This window comes from Coregonus lavaretus, assembly GCF_964263955.1.
Source record: "Coregonus lavaretus genome assembly, chromosome: 36".
Classification (NCBI taxonomy): domain Eukaryota; kingdom Metazoa; phylum Chordata; class Actinopteri; order Salmoniformes; family Salmonidae; genus Coregonus; species Coregonus lavaretus.
Genome location: NC_140023.1, coordinates 19,393,419 through 19,412,180, shown reverse-complemented (window position 1 = coordinate 19,412,180; position 18,762 = coordinate 19,393,419). Strand labels below are relative to the sequence as shown.

The 18,762-nt window shown below is 44.9% G+C and overlaps 1 protein-coding gene across 1 annotated transcript in view; it reads right to left on the bottom strand.

Annotated features, from left to right (window-relative positions):
• LOC311110883 (echinoderm microtubule-associated protein-like 4) overlaps positions 1–18,762 on the bottom strand; it is a 65,065-nt gene that overhangs the window by 13,796 nt on the left and 32,507 nt on the right. The window contains exons 3-14 of the mRNA XM_084153498.1: positions 14,680–14,821; positions 13,833–14,054; positions 11,200–11,340; positions 10,818–10,843; positions 10,389–10,424; positions 8,629–8,752; positions 8,197–8,346; positions 7,411–7,480; positions 3,511–3,621; positions 2,577–2,672; positions 2,311–2,445; positions 1,875–2,010 (exon numbers count right to left, since the gene is read on the bottom strand). Of these exons, the coding sequence (XP_084009624.1) occupies positions 1,875–2,010; positions 2,311–2,445; positions 2,577–2,672; positions 3,511–3,621; positions 7,411–7,480; positions 8,197–8,346; positions 8,629–8,752; positions 10,389–10,424; positions 10,818–10,843; positions 11,200–11,340; positions 13,833–14,054; positions 14,680–14,821 (1,389 nt within the window). The remainder of the gene's footprint in view (positions 1–1,874; positions 2,011–2,310; positions 2,446–2,576; positions 2,673–3,510; positions 3,622–7,410; positions 7,481–8,196; positions 8,347–8,628; positions 8,753–10,388; positions 10,425–10,817; positions 10,844–11,199; positions 11,341–13,832; positions 14,055–14,679; positions 14,822–18,762) is intronic.

Sequence of the window (18,762 nt, the reverse complement as noted above, 5' to 3'; positions counted from 1 at the left end):
GGGTGTGTGTGATTAAGAAGATGGCTATGGAAGGCTGTGTTTGAATGAGTATGTGCATTCTCCACATACACTATATATACAAAAGTATGTGGACATCCCTTCGAATGAGTGGATTCGGCTATTTCTGCCACACCAGTTGCTGACAGTTGTATAAAATCAAGCACACCGCCATGCAATCTCCATAGACAAACATTGGCAATGTTCCAATATCTAGTGGAAAGCCTTCCCAGAAGAGTAGAGGTTGTTATAGCTGCAAAGGGGGGACCAGCTCCATATTAATGCCCATGACTTTGGATTGAGATGTTCGACGAGCAGGTGTCCACATACTTTTGGTCATGTAGTGTACCTGCAGATTATCACTCCTCCTGTAATAATACTAAATTCTATGCTGATAATACAGAGAGATGCACAGCAGGGGAGGGCCATTCCTCAAGGCTAGTCAGACTTAACCTGAGGCAGTGGAATTGTCAATGGAGGTAATATTGAGTGGCAGAGGGAGGGTATGTGTAGAATTAATGTGCATCAGATATTGTTTCTGTCTCTGTATCGCTTCTGCTCTCCCACATTGGCATGACCTTCATCCCAGCAGAGCTCAGACAGATGTGGAAACACACACTTCACACACACACACACACACATAAGCATTCACACACGCATGCTCAAGCATGTGCACACACACACACGAACACACACACACTAACACACACGCACTCCAACCATCTAACCACCAAGCGTCACTGTGGCACAGCCCCAGCTTCAACAGAGCAACTAGACCAGAGCAGGTAAATAAAGAGATTAACAGTTTATCCCTGGCATCTGGCCCTAGTTCTGCTCTTCCAGTTCTGTAGCATGCCAACCAAAACCATTACTGCTCAAAACCCCAACACCCTCCCTCCCCCAGGCACTCTGGCCTGCCAACAATCACACCCACTCTTCTTCTTCTCTCCCCCACTTTTCTTCCCCGTCTTTCTCTTTCTGTGTCTTTCTGTGTCTCCTTCAAGGCTGTTTTCTTTTCTCCGGTCTCGAATCACCTCTTTCAGTTGCTCTCCTCTGTGTCTTTGAGACTCACTGGGAAGGTAATTGTTTTGTATTACTCATTTGGGTATGTCTGATATGGTCAGACGGTTTTGGCAGATGGTTTTACCAAAGTGACTAAGTTCAACACAAATATTCAGTAGGCTATACGTGGCTCATGAGGGACTCAAACCTACAATCCTGGTGTTGCAACACCATGCTCCAACCAAAAGTGCCATCAGTAGCACTATACGGGCGGGTGTAGGGACTGTGTGAGGTATAAAGTACAGTGTATGGTGTAAGGTATTATAAGGTAGTGTATCTTTGGGTCCTTTTCCTGGGTCTGGCTCAACTAGGTCTAGGGGCCTGTTTGTGAGTTTAAAGGTCCAATGCAGCCATTTTTATCTCAATATCAAATCATTTCTGGGTAACAATTAAGTACCTTACTGTGATTTTATTTATTAAAATGATCAAAAATAAACATAAATAGCTTCTTAGCAAAGAGCAATTTCTCAAGCAAGAATTAAGCTAGGTCTGTCTGGGAGTGGTCTGAAAACTAGCTGTTACTGACAGAGAGGATTGGAATCATCTTTCTTATTGGTCTATTAACTAATTTACCACCTGGGTGATGTCACCAGGCAGGCCAACACTCCATCCCACCAAAACAGTCTGAATTTTCAGGCAGCCTTTTCAAACAACTCTTACACTAAAAGGGCATTATCATAATTTTCACAATTTCACAGTATTATTCCAACCTCATAGTGTGGAAATATCTATAAAACACAGGAAAATCACATTTTTGACTGCACTGGGCCTTTAAGGTAGTGTAAGCTAGAAGGTATATAAAGTGTATAGTGTACCTTTGGGTCCCTTCCCTGGGGTCGGCTCCACTGTGCTCCTGCTCCATATCAACATGATGCCTCCAGAGTCTCCAGTCAGGATGTCCCCGTTGTTGAGGAAGGCCAGACACTGAACAAACTTGGGTTTCTCGTATTTCTGAGCAGGAAGATAATTTGAATGAGCTATTTCGTAATAATTGTGTTGTGTTTGTGTTTAGGGAGACTAGAGAAAGAGACGTTGTACATGTACGGTAATGTTATACTACGCAAGGGATACATCATTTTCTTATTCAAGGCACTTTGGTGACACAGTTCTTGCCAATCTGTAAAAACAACCGTTAAGTGCAGTTCTCTGTTTTGCTTGGCTCAAGCAGATCTTTACACACTTTTAAGTACTGAACATGTGAAGTACTTTACAAGTCCTTTTTAAAGAGTATTAAGGTGTGTGTGTCCTCACCCCGAAGATGCCCTGCTTGCGTGCCAGCGAGGTGCCAGCCCAGGTCCAGAAGAAGATGTGGGACTTGCCACAGGTTACTATGGTGTTGGCATCAGTAGGGTGGAACTCCACCACAAGCACCACCTCATTTGTAGACTAGTGAAGGTGAAACAGAGATCATATACAGTTAAAAAAGAAGATTCATTTTATAACCCAATCATCAAATGCAATTATTTATGTATTTTAGGCAGAATTACACAGTATAAAACACCCCATGTATCTCTGACCTTGATTTCAGCGATCTTGGATTTCTTCTGCCAATCCCAGACAGTCAACATGTGGTCGTTACAATCATCAATCACCGCCAGGTGTGTACCTGAGTCCTGTAGGAGAAACCCAGGAGGAAACAGGGTGTCTTCATGTCAGTAAACCTTGTATGAAACATAGATCCTATTGTCTGCAATTCAGTAAATCTGGCATAACATAATAATATAATTCCAGTTTATGCCTGCTATTCTTTGATAGTGCATATTAACTACTTTATACTGCATGTTGATGAGAGGGCATGGAAGAGTCTAAACATGAATCAACCTGTGGCATAAATTGCCATAAAGCTAGTAGGAATGACCAATAAACTTCTAAGCGGTTAGCCATTAAGTAGATTTGGCATAATGGTATCAGCAACGACATACAATGATAATACCCTTCATTCAAGATGTACTATTCTTTAATAAAGCAAATCCACTGCTCAGCTCTGATAACATAAGAGGATAATGTTTCACTTAACCTAAAATGCGTGTTTGTGTGTCCATTTGTATGGAAATGGGTCATAGTGTATGCGTGTGAGTGTGTGCGTGTTCGCGTGTGAAGGGAGCCAGGCAGTAAAAGCAGACTTCTGGAATGTGCTAACTGAGGACAGAGTGAATAGTAACAGTAAACTACTGATTAGAGAGCCTATGAGGTACTCAACACCACAATGACACCACTCTGACCCACTAGCCTGATCACAAAAGGGCTCGGTGCAGAAACACACAGCACCTAGAACCCCAGACCTGAGTCTAGAACATCTTATCTAGACCCACTAACCACTGGCTGTGATGTGATTACGTGAACTATGATATGTAGGATCTGTACACTTCCCAGGGTGGGGTCTCACATGAATTACTACACATCCTGGATTATATCATTAGAGGTGTTAGGAGTGGTGCTAGGGGTACCCACCGCTTTGGAGAAGGCCAGGGAGCCCACCCCTCTCTCGAAGGTGCCCAGGCCGATGACCTGCAGGGTGGACAGGCTGACCGAATCCCACACCCTCACATGGGGCTGCAGTGGCTGCAGGGGGAGAAGAAGAGAACACACACATCATTGAACTAGCTCTCGGTTTAGCCAAACTCAGACACTATGGCTGCATTTACAGTATATTGTTTTTGACAGCATCTTTCCTTGATTCCTTCCCTTCACAATCAGTGGCAGATGAGGAGAGGAAAACGCATCATTTGACCAGCTCTCAGCTTTCACTGTATTCACTAATCAGAAACATGTGTATCTGTGTCTCGGTTGGGTCTTGTTAATCCTTTAAAACTTCCTTTCCTTGTCGCCCTATCCTCACAAGCACTGGTAGATAAAATAACTGGATTGATTCCCACCCAACTGGATTGATTCCCACTCCGGCGGTTATGGCGCCGGAGAAGATGGCTGCCGTTTTACAGCCTTCTAACCAATTGTACTATTATGTGTGTTTTTTCGCGTTATTTGTAATTTATTCTGTACATAATGTTTCTGCCACCGTCTCTTATGACCAAAAAGAGCTTCTGGATATCAGGACAGCGATTACTCACCTCGTATTGGACGAAGATTTTTTCTTTAACAAGTCGGACGCGAAGGGTATTCTACAGACAAGGCCCAAATCCCTGTCATTCGCATGAGAAAGAGACAGAGATATCGTGGACGTAGGTCGGGGTGCCTTGTAAGGATCCAATGGCGAGCGAGTAAACTGCCTCTTCCATCAATCCTATTAGCCAATGTTCAATCATTTGAAAATAAATTGGGACGACCTAAGATCAAGGATATCCTACCAACGGGACATTAAAAACTGTAATATCGAATGTTTCACTGAGTCGTGGCTGAACGACGACATGGATAACATACAGCTGGCGGGATATATGCTACATCGGCAGGATAGAATGGCGGACTCCGGTAAGACGTGGCGGTCTGTGTATATTTGTAAAAACAGCTGGTGCTTAAATTCTAACACTAAGGAAGTCGAGGTTTTGCTCGCCTGAGGTAGAGTATCTCATGATAAGCTGTAGACCACACTATTTACCAAGAGAGTTTTCATCTATATTTTTCGTAGCTGTCTATTTACCACCACAAACCAATGCTGGCATTAAGATTGCACTCAATGAGCTGTATAAGGCCATAAGTAAACAGGAAATGCTCATCCAGAGGCAGCGCTCCTAGTGGCCTTTAATGCAGGCAAACTTAAATCCGTTCTACCTAACTTCTACCAGCATGTTAAATGTGCAACCAGAGGAAAAAAAACTCTAGACCACCTTTACTCCACACACAGAGACGCGTACAAAGCTCTCCCTCGCCCTCCATTTGGCAAATCTGACCATAACTCTATCCTGCTTATAATCAAAAACTAAAGCAGGAAGCACCAATGACTCGGTTAATAAGGAAGTGGTCAGATGACGCAGATGCTAAGCTACAGGACTGTTTTGCTAGCGCAGACTGGAATATGTTCTGGGATTCTTCCAATAGCTGATGCAATCTCTATTGCACTCCACACTTCCCTTTCCCACCTGGACAAGAGGAACACCTACGTGAGAATGCTATTCATTGACTACAGCTCAGCGTTCAACACCATAGTGCCCTCAAAGCTCATCAATAAGCTAAGGACCCTGGGACTAAACACCTCCCTCTGCAACTGGATCCTGGACTTCCTGATGGGCCGTCCCCAGGTGGCAAGGGTAGGTAACAAAACATCTGCCACGCTGATCCTCAACACGGGGGCCCCTCAGGGGTGCGTGCTCAGTCCCCTCCTGTACTCCCTGTTCACTAATGACTGCATGGTCAGGCACGACTCCAACACCATCATTAAGTTTGCCGACGACACAACAGTGGTAGGCCTGATCACTGACAAAGATGAGACAGCCTATAGGGAGGAGATCAGAGACCTGGCTGTGTGGTGCCAGGATAACAACCTCTCCCTCGACGTGATCAAGACAAAGGAGATGATTGTGACTGAGCACGCCCCCATTCTCATCAACGGGGCTGTAGTGGAACAGGTTGAGAGCTTCAAGTTCCTTGGTGTCCACATCACCAACAAACTATCATGGTCCAAACACACCAAGACAGTCGTGAAGAGGGCACGACAAAGCCTATTCCCCCTCAGGAGACTGAAAACATTTGGCATGGGTCCTCAGATCCTCAAAAAGTTCTACAGCTGCACCATCGAGAGCATCCTGACTGGTTGCATTACCGCCTGGTATGGCAACTGCTTGGCCTCCAACCGCAAGGCACTTCAGAGGGTAGTGCGTACGGCCCAGTACATCACTGGGGCCAAGCTTCCTGCCATCCAGGACATCTATACCAGGCGGCGTCAGAGGAAGGCCCTAAAAATTGTCAAAGACTCCAGACTCCCTAGATATAGACTGTTCTCTCTGCTCGGCAAGCGGTACCGGAGCGACAAGTCTAGGTCCAAAAGGTTCTTAACAGCTTCTACCCCCATAACAGCTTCTACCCCCAAGCCATAAGACTCCTGAACAGCTAATCATGGCTACCTGGACTATTTACATTGCCCCCCCACCCCCTCTTTTACGCTGCTGCTACTCTGTTTATTATCTATGCATAGTCACTTTAACTCTACCCACATGTACATATTACCTCAATTACCTCGACTAACCGGTGCCCCCGCACATTGACTCTGTACCGGTACCCCCTGTACATAGCCTCCCTACTGTTATTTTATTTTACTGCTGCTCTTTAATGATTTGCTATTTATATTTTTTACTTATCTATTTTTTACTTAACACTTTTTTTATTTTCTTAAAAACTGCATTGTTGGTTAAGGGCTTGTAAGTAAGCATTTCACTGTAAGGTCTACAGCTGTTGTATTCGGCACATGTGGCAAATACATTATGATTTGATTTGAATTGCTTTTTACCTATCATATCCTCTAAGATCAGTGGTAATTAAGGAAAAGTTGAAGGAGGTGAGGAAAGGAAGCCATTTTAAAGATTTGAGAAAGCATTCAACAGGTATAGTCAGTGAGTTGTGCAGGATCTGGCTGACTGACAGGCAGTATCCTCTTCTACGGAATCATTTGAGGAAGGTTAGAGCCAGTTTGGCATGTTTACACCCAGAGAGCTTAAATATAATGAGTTGCATTAGAGTATGGATTATTGCTATTCTTGAGTAAATATGGAGCACCTGTGTCTGGGTCTGCCTGTCAAAGACATGAGTGAGCCTGATTGTGCAACGCAAGCAGAAATACTCATACTGTACACAAGAAAAGACATTGTGCAAACAAGGATTATGCTTTTAAACATAACCACAGATAGACATGTCGTTCTGTATTCGGCAGGCTGGTATAAGACTACTTAAAGGAAAACTCTACCCAAAAACGATCTTTTGGTATTTGTTTCATTAGACCATTGTTGACATAGTCCCAAAATGCTTTGGTTGTCTGCAATCAATATATGTAACTTTCAAAATACAGAAATCATCCCCGTATGATGCATTTTGCATCATATGATGCTGCGTTTTAGATCATACGATGATTTCTGTATTTTTGTATTTTGAAAGTTACATATCTTAACTTAATTGCTGACAACCAAAACATTTTGGGACTATGTCAACAATGGACTAATGAAACAAATAACAAAATATAGTTTTTGGGTGGAAAACCCCTTGGTGTTACATAGCTGACATTTGAAGCCCTGTGACTTGCCCAGGTGTGTGTGCGCCTGTGTGGATGTATGATGGGGAAGAAAACAGGTTGCACAAACATGAAATGTCACACTGCCGATCATATTATTAAAGGATTTAGCTAGCAGAAAGTGAAGGGGTGAAAGTGAGGGGGTGAGGAATGGGTGAGGAGGTGGGAGAGTGACTCACCCGCCCGTCCTTATCCACTCCTGCAATCTGTCCCGTGGCAATGCGGATCTTATCAGGGTGAACAGCAAGGCTGAGAGAGACACAGAAAGAGAGACAGAAATAGACAGAGAGAGAATGAGATCAAAAACCAATTAAAAAATTGTTGTGTGTGGGAAACTACCTCCCTATTGAAAACACCTACAGTCAGCAACAATCAGTAGTGATAAGGTCAGGTGTAAAATGAGTTAGATGAGAGGTAGCTGTTTGACTGAGCAGGCCTGTGTGCATGTCTGGCCCACAGCCTGATGGGAGGAAGTGAGGCATATAGTTTCAAACAAAAACAGGTCTGTCAGCGCTCCGCTATCACACAGACTCATTTGACTCTCCCACTTCTCTACCACCCGGACAGACATTTACATCTCATTTGCATAGTCTGTTTATTTTAAGAGGCTCCTGAGAGGATGGAACCCGGAGACAGTTGAACTGGACGTGTCAGCTACACAGTGGTTAGTGTAGGAACCATTGTGTCTGTGACAAGCATTTGCTTAATCCGCATTAAAAGTTTTGTGTGAAGTGTTTATACAGTATTCAGACCCTGGGGGACATATTATTTTACCTTCTGTATCTGTATATTTTATCTACTGTCTCCAGAATACACAGCCCATGATAGCGTGTAGGCTACTGTATGAATTCATTGCCATACAACACAACCAAGCCAGCCCAAAACTCCCAGTTCCCACCAACTCACCATTTTGTGTGAGAAAAAAAAAAGGAAATAACATCATGTAGAACAGGATACCAGCTCACCATTTGACACTGTCTGTGTGGCCGAGGTAGTGGCGCTGTGTCCTCTCCTCATAGTTGAAGAGCACTACCACAGAGGCAATAAAGTAAACACTCTCCCCTGTAGGGAGCAGGTACACGTTGGCTCTGCAGTCTTTCCCCCTGTAGCCATACCTGGCATAGGGAGTCAAGGAAACACAACAGAACACACAGAAGGAAACCCATTGAGAGAAACACAAGAGACCTCAAACGGTCCATCTTAATAGTATAATTGGCACATTCTACTAGTATCCGTTCCTTCATCTGCAATGTGAAAACAACTGGAAAGGTGTAAATGAAGACCTAGAAGTCATCCACCATTTTGCTTTGATCCACAGATAGACAACAGAGGGACTGAGGTCAGGGACATACGGAGAGAGCGTTTGGGACCAGGCCCTGCTGAGAGCGAAAGGATACACCCACTCCAGTTTGAGTCTCTCTGGAGGCAGCTCTGTGCGCACGTCATCATAGTTCTCCACGTCCGCGGGGATGAACATGGTGATGGGTCGACCTCGCATGAACATCTTGATGTAGTCTCCCTCTGTTGAGGAGACAGACAAAAGAAAGTCGTTAGCTTGCTACATCACGATCGCCATTTTGACTTGTTAAAATACAGAGGAAACCTGTTGATACTAAGCCCTTGCTTTAGCACACACATTCAACATACAGTTCCAGCACAGGTATACATATTAGACCTGGGTTCAAATACTATCTGAAATGATAAAAAATACTTTTGAAGTATTCAGACAGGCTAGACCAAACACTCAAATAAGTATTTGAACCCAGGTTGGGGTGGTCTTTTTCTCACCAAAGAAAACCCTGTTGAGGTAATAAAGGTTAATATGTCATGAGTCAGAGAGTGTGTCATGAGTCAGAGAGTGCATGACATGAGTTTAGTCCATTAACAGAAGTATTTCTGCAGTCTGACTGCTCAGCACCCTCCCCACCGGCACACATAATCACTTGGTGTGAGAACACTTTTGCACATGAACACTTTTTTTACATAAACACCTCAAAAAGCTTAGAAAAGCCTTATGAGTTCAGTAGATTTTTTTTGCATTATTATTTTCTACTGTTCAGTTAGTGTGCTGCACATGCTTTCCACTCATCGAGGGATGAGACGCTGTATAGACAGACGAAGAGACAGACATGGACAGACAGACAGAGAAGCGTTGGGTGCCGTGCACCGGCGCGAAGCAGTGAGTCAGCAACCCCAAACCCGGCTGAAATAAGAAAACGTGATAGGGGTAGAATAAAGAAAAGAGGAGGGGGAATAGAGAACAAAAAAGAGGGGGGAGGTAAGATTTGTGGTAGACTGGGATCAGTGGAATGTGTTTGTTTCCCTCGTCAGTCTCCCAGCTCTGTGGGGTTAGGGCTCTACTCTCCTAGTGAGAAGATGAGGGGGAGAGGGAGATTTGGTGGAGGGGAACAGAATTTCAACATTGCTCATAAAATAGTGAGGGCTTTCATCCCTTTATCACAAATTGAGGGGAAGCATACAGTAGACCCCACACTGGATTTTCAGAATCCATCACAGGAATTATGTAGTTAGGATTAGCTACCATTTACTGGTACCAAGGGAAGGCCTACATACTGCCTTGGGGACACTAATAAGTGTAGCCATGGTCTGCAATATTCTTATTTACTAACTGATGTTTTCCTCATTATATCTGTGACAATTAATGCCGGGAAAAGGCTGAATTAGCTGAATTTTAGTCCTAAGTGTCGGTCGGTCTGTCTGTCTGTAGAGCTAATCGAGTTAGCTAGGGCCCGGTCCAGCCATCTCAGGCCCAACCACATTCCTCACATGACCCGCCTGAGCCAAGAGAAGGACACTTTTAGCCAGACGACACTATGTTAAGTGACAACGGGGCACGGTGGGGCGTGGCATCCTGGCAAAGCTATGCCCTTTATTTAGGCTGGGCATCGCCTGAGGACAATGGCATGGAGGAGGGTGAGAAAGTATGGGGGAGTGAAATAGTGATAGAGGACAGAGAGAGATGGAGAGAAATAGGAGAGCGAGGGTGCAGAGGGGAGCGAAAGATCATGTCTGTGCTTGACGTGATAAAGGGAGTGGCAAAGAAAGATAGATGAAGAGATAAATCAGCCGAAAAAGCGGAGAGTGGAGAAGGGCTCGTTCCAAGGCTGCTAGCGCTCGCTCTCTGTTGACAACTTACCAGCTTGGCTGTTTTTCTCACGGGTTGACATTTTGGCTGGTCATGAGACAGAAACAACATCACTCAACACACACACACAATGACAGTACACAGGGAGAAGAGCTAGCATGATCTGAAGAAGACAACGGTGACTAGTTGGGTCTACACAATAGGATAAGGATATGTTGGAAGGAACCACAAGACGCTTTGAAATACACCTCTTCTCTTACCTAGAGGCACTCTAAGACAGAAATAGTACAGTGTAGCATTTTCATAAAGCCTAATGAGAACATACTTTAGGTTACATTGTATTATATTGTACAAAGTTCCAATTGTTCCAAAAGTGCCAATTATGTGGCTATACTACAGTACATAGGTCTAGTGATTTCATTATGTGGTGGTGGATGGTTTACATAGAAAAGACAGTAAACGATATGGGAGTGTATTCACCTTGGCTGATCACTGGGTCTTTATGCCTGGAAGAGAATGGAGAAATAGCAATTAGGTCAGACTGTGACTTGAGACTACAAAAACAAGTGAAGGTTGACAGTCTGACAGTTGGGCCAATTTAGCAGCATCCTATATTAGAGAGAGACTTTGGATGAATCCTATTATTAGGGAGGGACTTTGGATGAATACAATATAGGGAATTAAGGGGTTGTCATAGTGATTCTAGGATAGTGTAATGTCTCAAAGGTACAGTACTCTCATATACCCCATAAACAAACATAACCGGAATTAAATTCTGATGTATCACTGTATTTGGATTACACTGCCACACATATGTTTACGTTGTATAAGACTTGTGAAGTGTGTCCCATCAGCCACTCACTTGTCTGCGTTCTTCACCACCTTGGCCAGCAGTTTGGAGGTGGAGGCAGCCTTCACCAGCTTGTTCCTGCTCTCCTCACCACTCTCCCACGTACTGCTCTGAGAACGTTCCATCCCTGTGCCCCGCTTCGCACTGTGACCCCTACACACACAGAGGAACGCACAGCGTGCACATAAAGAGAAACAGTTAGTTTTATACCACAGAGATAGATCAAGAGAGGAAGAGAGAAAGAGAGTTAGCTAGACAGAAAGAAAGCAGGGGTATGGAGGAGTGCCATGGTGATAATGGAGACTGGTTTGAATTGGCTACTACTACTCATTTTCTATATGTTAAAATTGAAAAAGTGCATTGAAGTGTGTAACTGTATTATTATTTGCAGTATACATTATACTTACGGCCCAGAGTTTGAACTTGACCAGGCCACCATGTAACCTGACAACCTGAAAACTCTATACCCTTAATGCACATTTATTTCACTCATGGCAACCCTCCTGTTGGGTTAATCTGGACCTGAAACACCACACACACAAACAAAGAGATATGGTGCCTCAAAGAGGCACCCAGGTGAGTAGTACGCATTACGCAACCCCTCAGCACTAGAATCAATGCATGCTGCTGTAGCCGGGCACACAGGGGAAAGCCCACCCCAATCATAGGTTAGTACACATGGGCTGGCCGTACAGCTCAAGCCCCAGGCTTCAGGAGACAGAGAAGGCCGAAGAGTTAAGAGCCACACTGCAAGTATAAAGTTAGAGAAGAGGAGGTTGGGTGACAGTGGAGAATGGAAGGTTTGGAGAATGGCTAGAGAGAGAGGAGCGTGAAGAATAACACTCCTCATGCGAAGCTGTGAGGAGGAAGGGTTATTTGCGAGACGTAAAGTTTTGGATCACTTCTGCATGGCGTCTGTTCAACCTCCAGGGGGCAGTGGTGATGCTGAGGGGTAGATGGTAGTGTGGCAGACTGTTGGGGGAGGGGTGGTTTAATGATGTGTTACACTACTACTTTTACAGAGTCTGTACTCTGTCCTTATCTACGATATAATACATGTCATTTAGCAGAAGCTTTTATCCAAAGCGACTTACAGTCATGTGTGAATACATTTTACGTACGGGTGGTCCCAGGAATCGAACCCACTACCCTGGCGTTACAAGCGCCATGCTCTACCAACAGAGCTACAGAGGACCATGGAGAGGGAGAGACACCTAGACATCCTCTGCTTATTCTAACTGCCTGCATGGAATTTGGCGGGAAAAAAACAATCTAGACTAAACAGAAGTGATCCATAACCCCACCAAAAACACATATGCGCACGCGAACATACATACACACACAGAGGCCTGGGGTGGGCAAGAAGAGCACACACAGGGCCAAACGCACAGAGCGCAGCACCAGCCTGAGGGGCCCCAGGAGAGGAGTCAGGGGTGAGTGAGAGGAAAGCTAACACTCCCACAGATGGAACTGGGGGCAGAGCTGAAACGCTTCACTCTAAAGGGGTGTGTGTGTGCAGGAGAGGGTAAGTCAATAGATATGGGGGAAGAGAGAGAGAGAGTGGTAGGGGTGACAGATGGAAGGAGTGGTAACTAAAAGGAGGGGTCCATAAACGGTAGATGAGTGGTATAGTATCATTGCTATACAGCACATATGTAACGTGTGTCTGTTGGTTAAAAGCCCTTAATGGTGCACTCACTGCATCTCAAATCTCAAGGCTTTATTCTAGCTAAGTGAGTGTGAATTGAAGCCCACTTGAGACTCCTATGCTATCCATTCCTCTGATTGGATTGGAAAGGGACCATTTAAGAGGTAAAATCACCCTATAATACTCATGCCTCTCTTGCCCAGCAAGAGCCCCGAATGTGCACTGCGCTGCTTAGAAGCCTGGCCGATTTCATATTGGGTGGACACACGCACAATTGCTGGCAGATGAGTTTTCCAGCAAATGTGCTTGTCATGTCAGCGGCCCTGACTAATAACCTGATACTTGCCCAGTCTAATGGGCAGGGATGGGTTCACGGGGTGCTCTTTGTAAAACGTAATTGGTTTTCAATGTTTCGTAGAATAATTTATGTTGATCTGTGCTATGAGTCATGAGTGTGAGGCTGACCAATGCTTTGATTAGTGAGTGCAGTCGGTCTGGGGCTGGAGCTTGTGTGTCGCGTGTGTCAAAGGCTGGTGTGTGTGTATCCTGACTGGTACGAAGCACAGCTGGTACATGACAGATAGGGCCTCTCCTATTCCTAACGATATAGTGAGAGGGCTCACACTGTTGTGGATGAGTGGAGAAGGGACATCTGCAAACCATTCCTCTTCTCTCTTCTATTTTCCTCTCATCTGAATGAAAGGGCTGGGCTAGAAGTAGTCTAAAAGAAAAAGTAAGTAGTGTTGAGAGCCGTTTGAGAAGCGAAGGTCTGCAGTGGCTGAGTCTGTACATGGAAAGATAGCTGAACGTACAGGTGAGAGATGGAGATAGAGGAGGTTAATAACCGAAATCGGTTCAAATGTGAGTGATCTAAGAAGCCATCCCTTCCCCCAGTGAAAGGTAAGCTAAGCTAGGGTTAAGAGCATTAAGAGTGTCGGCAGGGCATTGCGTTGGTAGGGGTGGGGGCATCGAAGATCAAAGTGTGCGTCGGCGGAACCTTTTGGCTGGGGAGGTGCCCTTGCTCTCCGGGGCCTGCCTTTGGGACTGAGGAGGGTGTGGGGAGAGGGGGTGGCTGGAGCTGGAGGGGGACGGCGAGGGCTGCAGGGGGCTGGCTGGGGGGGCTTTATCGTTAGCCTGGTTGGGCTGGGAGGGCCCCTCCTGCTTCTCCTTGATGCCCTCCATCTGAGGCGTGTCCTTTTTCCTCTCTGCTGTCTGACCGCTGTGGAGACAACCAGGGGGTTAACCAAACAGGGGGACACAACCAGTGGAGACAGGGGGGACAGGGGGACACAACCAGTGAAGACAGGGGGACAGAAAGGTATATAAGAGGACAAGCTGATCCTATAGCTGTGCCTATACAAGCAACTTCTACCTACAGCGAGACCTGCAAAGCCCCGACCTCCTCCATAGGCAGTGAATAGCTGACTCTGTATATTTGATTAATGTCTAGTGAATCATTGTGGAAGTGCTCAGCAATGCTTAGCCATAGGTGTACATACAGACTGTGACAGGTACCCCATCACAACATGTGTTATCCTCCTATAACATATATTGTCCTGAAAGAACCAGGGTAAATGTATAGGCTTTATTCTGTTGAAACACTGCAAGCTGGAAGGTAGAAAGTTAAACACGTGATCAACATTAAACAGGTTGACAAATGAGATGAATGTGGCATTTCAGAGCAAAACATCATGTCAACACAGGCTCTGCATAAATGGCTGCCCATCTGATATGAGCAGGTCTAGAGTTGAGCAATGACTGTTTTGAAGTGTGTGTGTGTGTGTGTGTAAATGTGTGTGTGTGTGTGTGTAAATGTGTGTGTGTGTTTGTGTGTTGTACAGTACCTCTTGGCTGCTGAGGAGAAGGTCTCCTTCCTGGCGACGGACACTGTGGAGCTATCTCGGTCTCTATGGCTGGGCTTGCGACTGCTGGAGCTGCCGTTGGCGATGCAGGACATAGAGTAGGCCTCACGCAGGGGATTCTGGCCTACAGGGAGCAGGAGAGAGCACATTCAGAAGGGACAACTACAACATATACACTGAGTGTACAAAACATTATGCTCTTTCCATGACATAGACTGACCAGGTGAATCCAGGTGAAAGTTATAATCCCTTATTGATGTCAACTGTTAAATCCTTCAATCCTTGACACAATTGCGACATGGATCATGTTTGTGTGCCACTCAGAGGGTGAATGGGGAAGACAAAAGATTGATGTGCCTTTGAACGGTTTATGGTAGTAGGTGCCAAGCACACCGGTTTGTGTCAAGAACTGTAACACTGTTGGATGTTTCGCGCTCAACAGTTTCCCGTGTGTGTCAAGGATAGTCCACCACCCAAAGACATCCAGCCAACTTGACAACTGTGGGAAGCATTGGAATCAAAATGGGCCAGCATCCCTATGGAACGCTTTCGACACCTTGTATAGTCCATGCCCCGACGAATTGAGGCTGAAGGCAAGGGGTGGGTTGGGGGGGGGGGGTAACTCAATATTAGGAAGGTGTTCTTAATGTTTTGTCCACTCAGTGTAGAGTCATGGTCACTTAAATAAAGTTTGCATACTGTTTCACCCATTTTATACAGTGCATTCGGAAAGTGTTCAGATCCCTTGACTTTTCCTACATTTTGTTACGTTACAGCCGTATTCTAAAATTGATAAAATTATTTTTTTCCCTCATCAATCTACTCACAATACCCCATAATGGTATTATTTTTGCAAATTTATTAAAAATAAAAAACATAAATAACTTATTTACATAAGTATTTGCTATGAGACTCGAAATTGAGCTCAGGTGCATCCTGTATCAATTGATCATCCTTGAAATGTTTCTACAACTTGATTGGAGTCCACCTGTGGTAAATTCAATTGATTGGACATGATTTGGAAAGGCACACACCTGTCTACACAAGGTCCCACAGTTGACAGTGCATGCCAGACCAAAAACCAAGCCATGAGGTAGAAGGAATTGTCCGTAGTGCTCCGAGACAGGATTGTGTCGAGGCACAGATCTGGGGAAGGGTACAAAACAATTTCTGTAGCATTGAAGGTCCCCAAGAACACAGTGGCCTCCATCATTCTTAAATGACTCTTCCTAGAGCTGGCCGCCCGGCCAAACTGAGCAATCGGGGGAGAAGGGCTTTGTTCAGGGAGGTGACCAAGAACACGATGGTCACTCTGAAAGAGCTCCAGAGTTCCTCTGTGGAGATGGGAGAACCTTCCAGAAGGACAACCATCTCTGCAGCACTCCATCAATCAGGCCTTTATGGTAGAGTGGCCAGACGGAAGCCACTCCTCATTAAAAAGGCACATGACAGCCCGCTTGGAGTTTGACAAAAGGCACCTAAAGGACTCTCAGACCATGAGAAACAAGAATCTCTGGTCTGATGAAACCAAGATTGAACTCTTTGGCCTGAATGCCAAGCGTCATGTCTGAAGGAACCTGGCATCATCCCTACGGTGAAGCATGGTGGTGGCAGCATCATGCTGTGGGGATGTTTTTCAGTGGCAGGGACTAGGAGACTAGTCAGGATCGAGGGAAAGATGAACGGAGCAAAGTACAGAGAGATCCTTGAGGAAAACCTGCTCCAGAGAGCTCAGGACCTCAGACTGGGGCGAAGGTTCACCTTCCAACAGGACAACAACCCTAAGCACACAGCCAAGACAATGCAGGAGTGGATTCTCTGAATGTCCTTGAGTGGCCCATCCAACCTGACAGAGCTTGAGAGGATCTGCAGAGAAGAATGGGAGAAACTCCCCAAATACAGGTGTGCTTGTAGCGTCATACCCAAGAAGACTTGAGGCTGTAATCGCTGCCAAAGGTGCTTCAACAAAGTACTGAGTAAAGGGTCTGAATACTTATGTAAATGTGATATTTCCGTTTTTTATGTTTAATACATTTGCTAAATAAAATAAAAAAACGTTTTTGCTTTGTCATTATGGGGTATTGTATGTAGATTGATGAGAAAAAACTAACAATTTAATCTATTTTAGAATAAGGCTGTAACTTAACAAAATGTTTAAAAAGTCAAGGGGTCTGAATACTTTCCAAATGCACTGTATGTATATACTGTATTCTAGTCATGGCTCATCCTAAATAACTACTGCTGTACACACCTTTTCTATTCATATACTGTCCATACTGCCTATACACACACCAATGTGTATATTTATATTACGAACTCTGGATATATTTTAATTTCTTTATTTTTCTTATTTTTGGGGGGGATTGTTTGTGTATCGTTTTTTATTGCTATGTATTACTGCACTGTTGAAGCTAGAAACACAAGCATTTTGCTGCACCTGCGATAACATCTGCAAATCTGTGTACACGACCAATACATTTACATTTTAGTCATTTAGCAGACGCTCTTATCCAGAGCGACTTACAATAAACTTTGATTTTAGTTTGAGTTAAGGGGAGATGAGTTTAGGGGAGGGGGAGTGGTTGAACAAGGGAGTATGACTGCTCCACAGACAGACAAACAGGGGTTAAGAGTCTGATCCGAGGGAGGACAAAAGGGAGGATTAGGGAGGGCAGATTCCTGGCTAACCCTATCTCACCACCACCACCCCCCCTCACCCCGTTAACTAGACAGCCTAATTGGATAAGGAGTGAAGAGGGAGCTCACAGGACAGGGAGTAGGCGTCTCGGTGAGATAAACCATTGATTAACGGTCCTCATGCAGAGAGCCGGAACACACGCTGGGCACACTATAAACACCAGTATGGACACTATGATGCAACACACTGTAGGAAACACACTCATATGAGTATAATAAGTAAAGTGAATGATGAGTATTTGAGTCAATACATTCAAGATTCTAATTGATGATAACAGAAACAATACCATGCCATTTTGGAGAGAAGATTAGATAAATGCACTTCTCTTTGTATGGGGTTTAATTTAATGAATAAACTCAGTCCTTCTAAGCACTTCTGTAAGATGTACTGTGTAGGGTCAGCCTGTGTACTGACTGGAGGATGGGTGAGGGGCAGGGTTATGTTTGGGGGTGCGAGGCGTCCCAGGGGAGGCCTGATCCTGTGTCAGCAACACATGGTCCAGTTTCACGGCCCATTACCCGCCAGCTCAAACACACACAAGATGGTGTAGGATCTGGCCTCCCTCTGCAGGGCCAGGTTGGGGGATACCCCATCCACCAACCCCCCACCACCACCCTCCTCTCTCCTGTCTCCTCCCCTCCCCCCACCATCGTCAAGACAGAAGACAGCTGGAGAGTAATTAGGAGGAGACCAGCGATGCTAGTACACAAGGCCTGAGGGAGAGTCAATGAGTCTATTAAATGAATAGTCAAGTGAAATCAATCCTATCCTATTCTAAGGGCTGTGTATTAATAATGATTGATGCCTTGCAAGAGACAGAGTCCTCATCCATCAACCTGGATTCCTGATCTTATAGACATATTTATTACATTTACATTTGACATTTTAGTCATTTAGCAGATGCTCTTATCCAGAGCGACTTACAGTTAGTGAATGCATACATGTTTTTTTTGTTTTTTTCATACTGGCCCCCCGTGGTAAACAAACCCACATCCCTGCCGGCCAAACCCTCCCCTACCTTGGACGACCAATTGTGCGCCGCCCATGGGTCTCCCGGTCGCGGCCAGCTGCGACAGAACCTGGACTCGAACCAGGATCTCCAGTGGCACAGCTAGCACTGCGATGCAGTGCCTTAGACCACTGCGCCACTCAGGAAATATCTCTCCCATCAAACTGGTGTGATTGACAGGTGTGTGTGTGTGTGTTTTTTTTTTTTTAGGGGGTAGATCAGCTTTAATATTGCAGATAGATTGTAATTTCCATCAATGTAATTGTCTGCATCACTTCCATTCCCCATATGTTTTTTTTTTGCATATATATATATATATATATATATATACACACACACATACATACATACAGTGGGG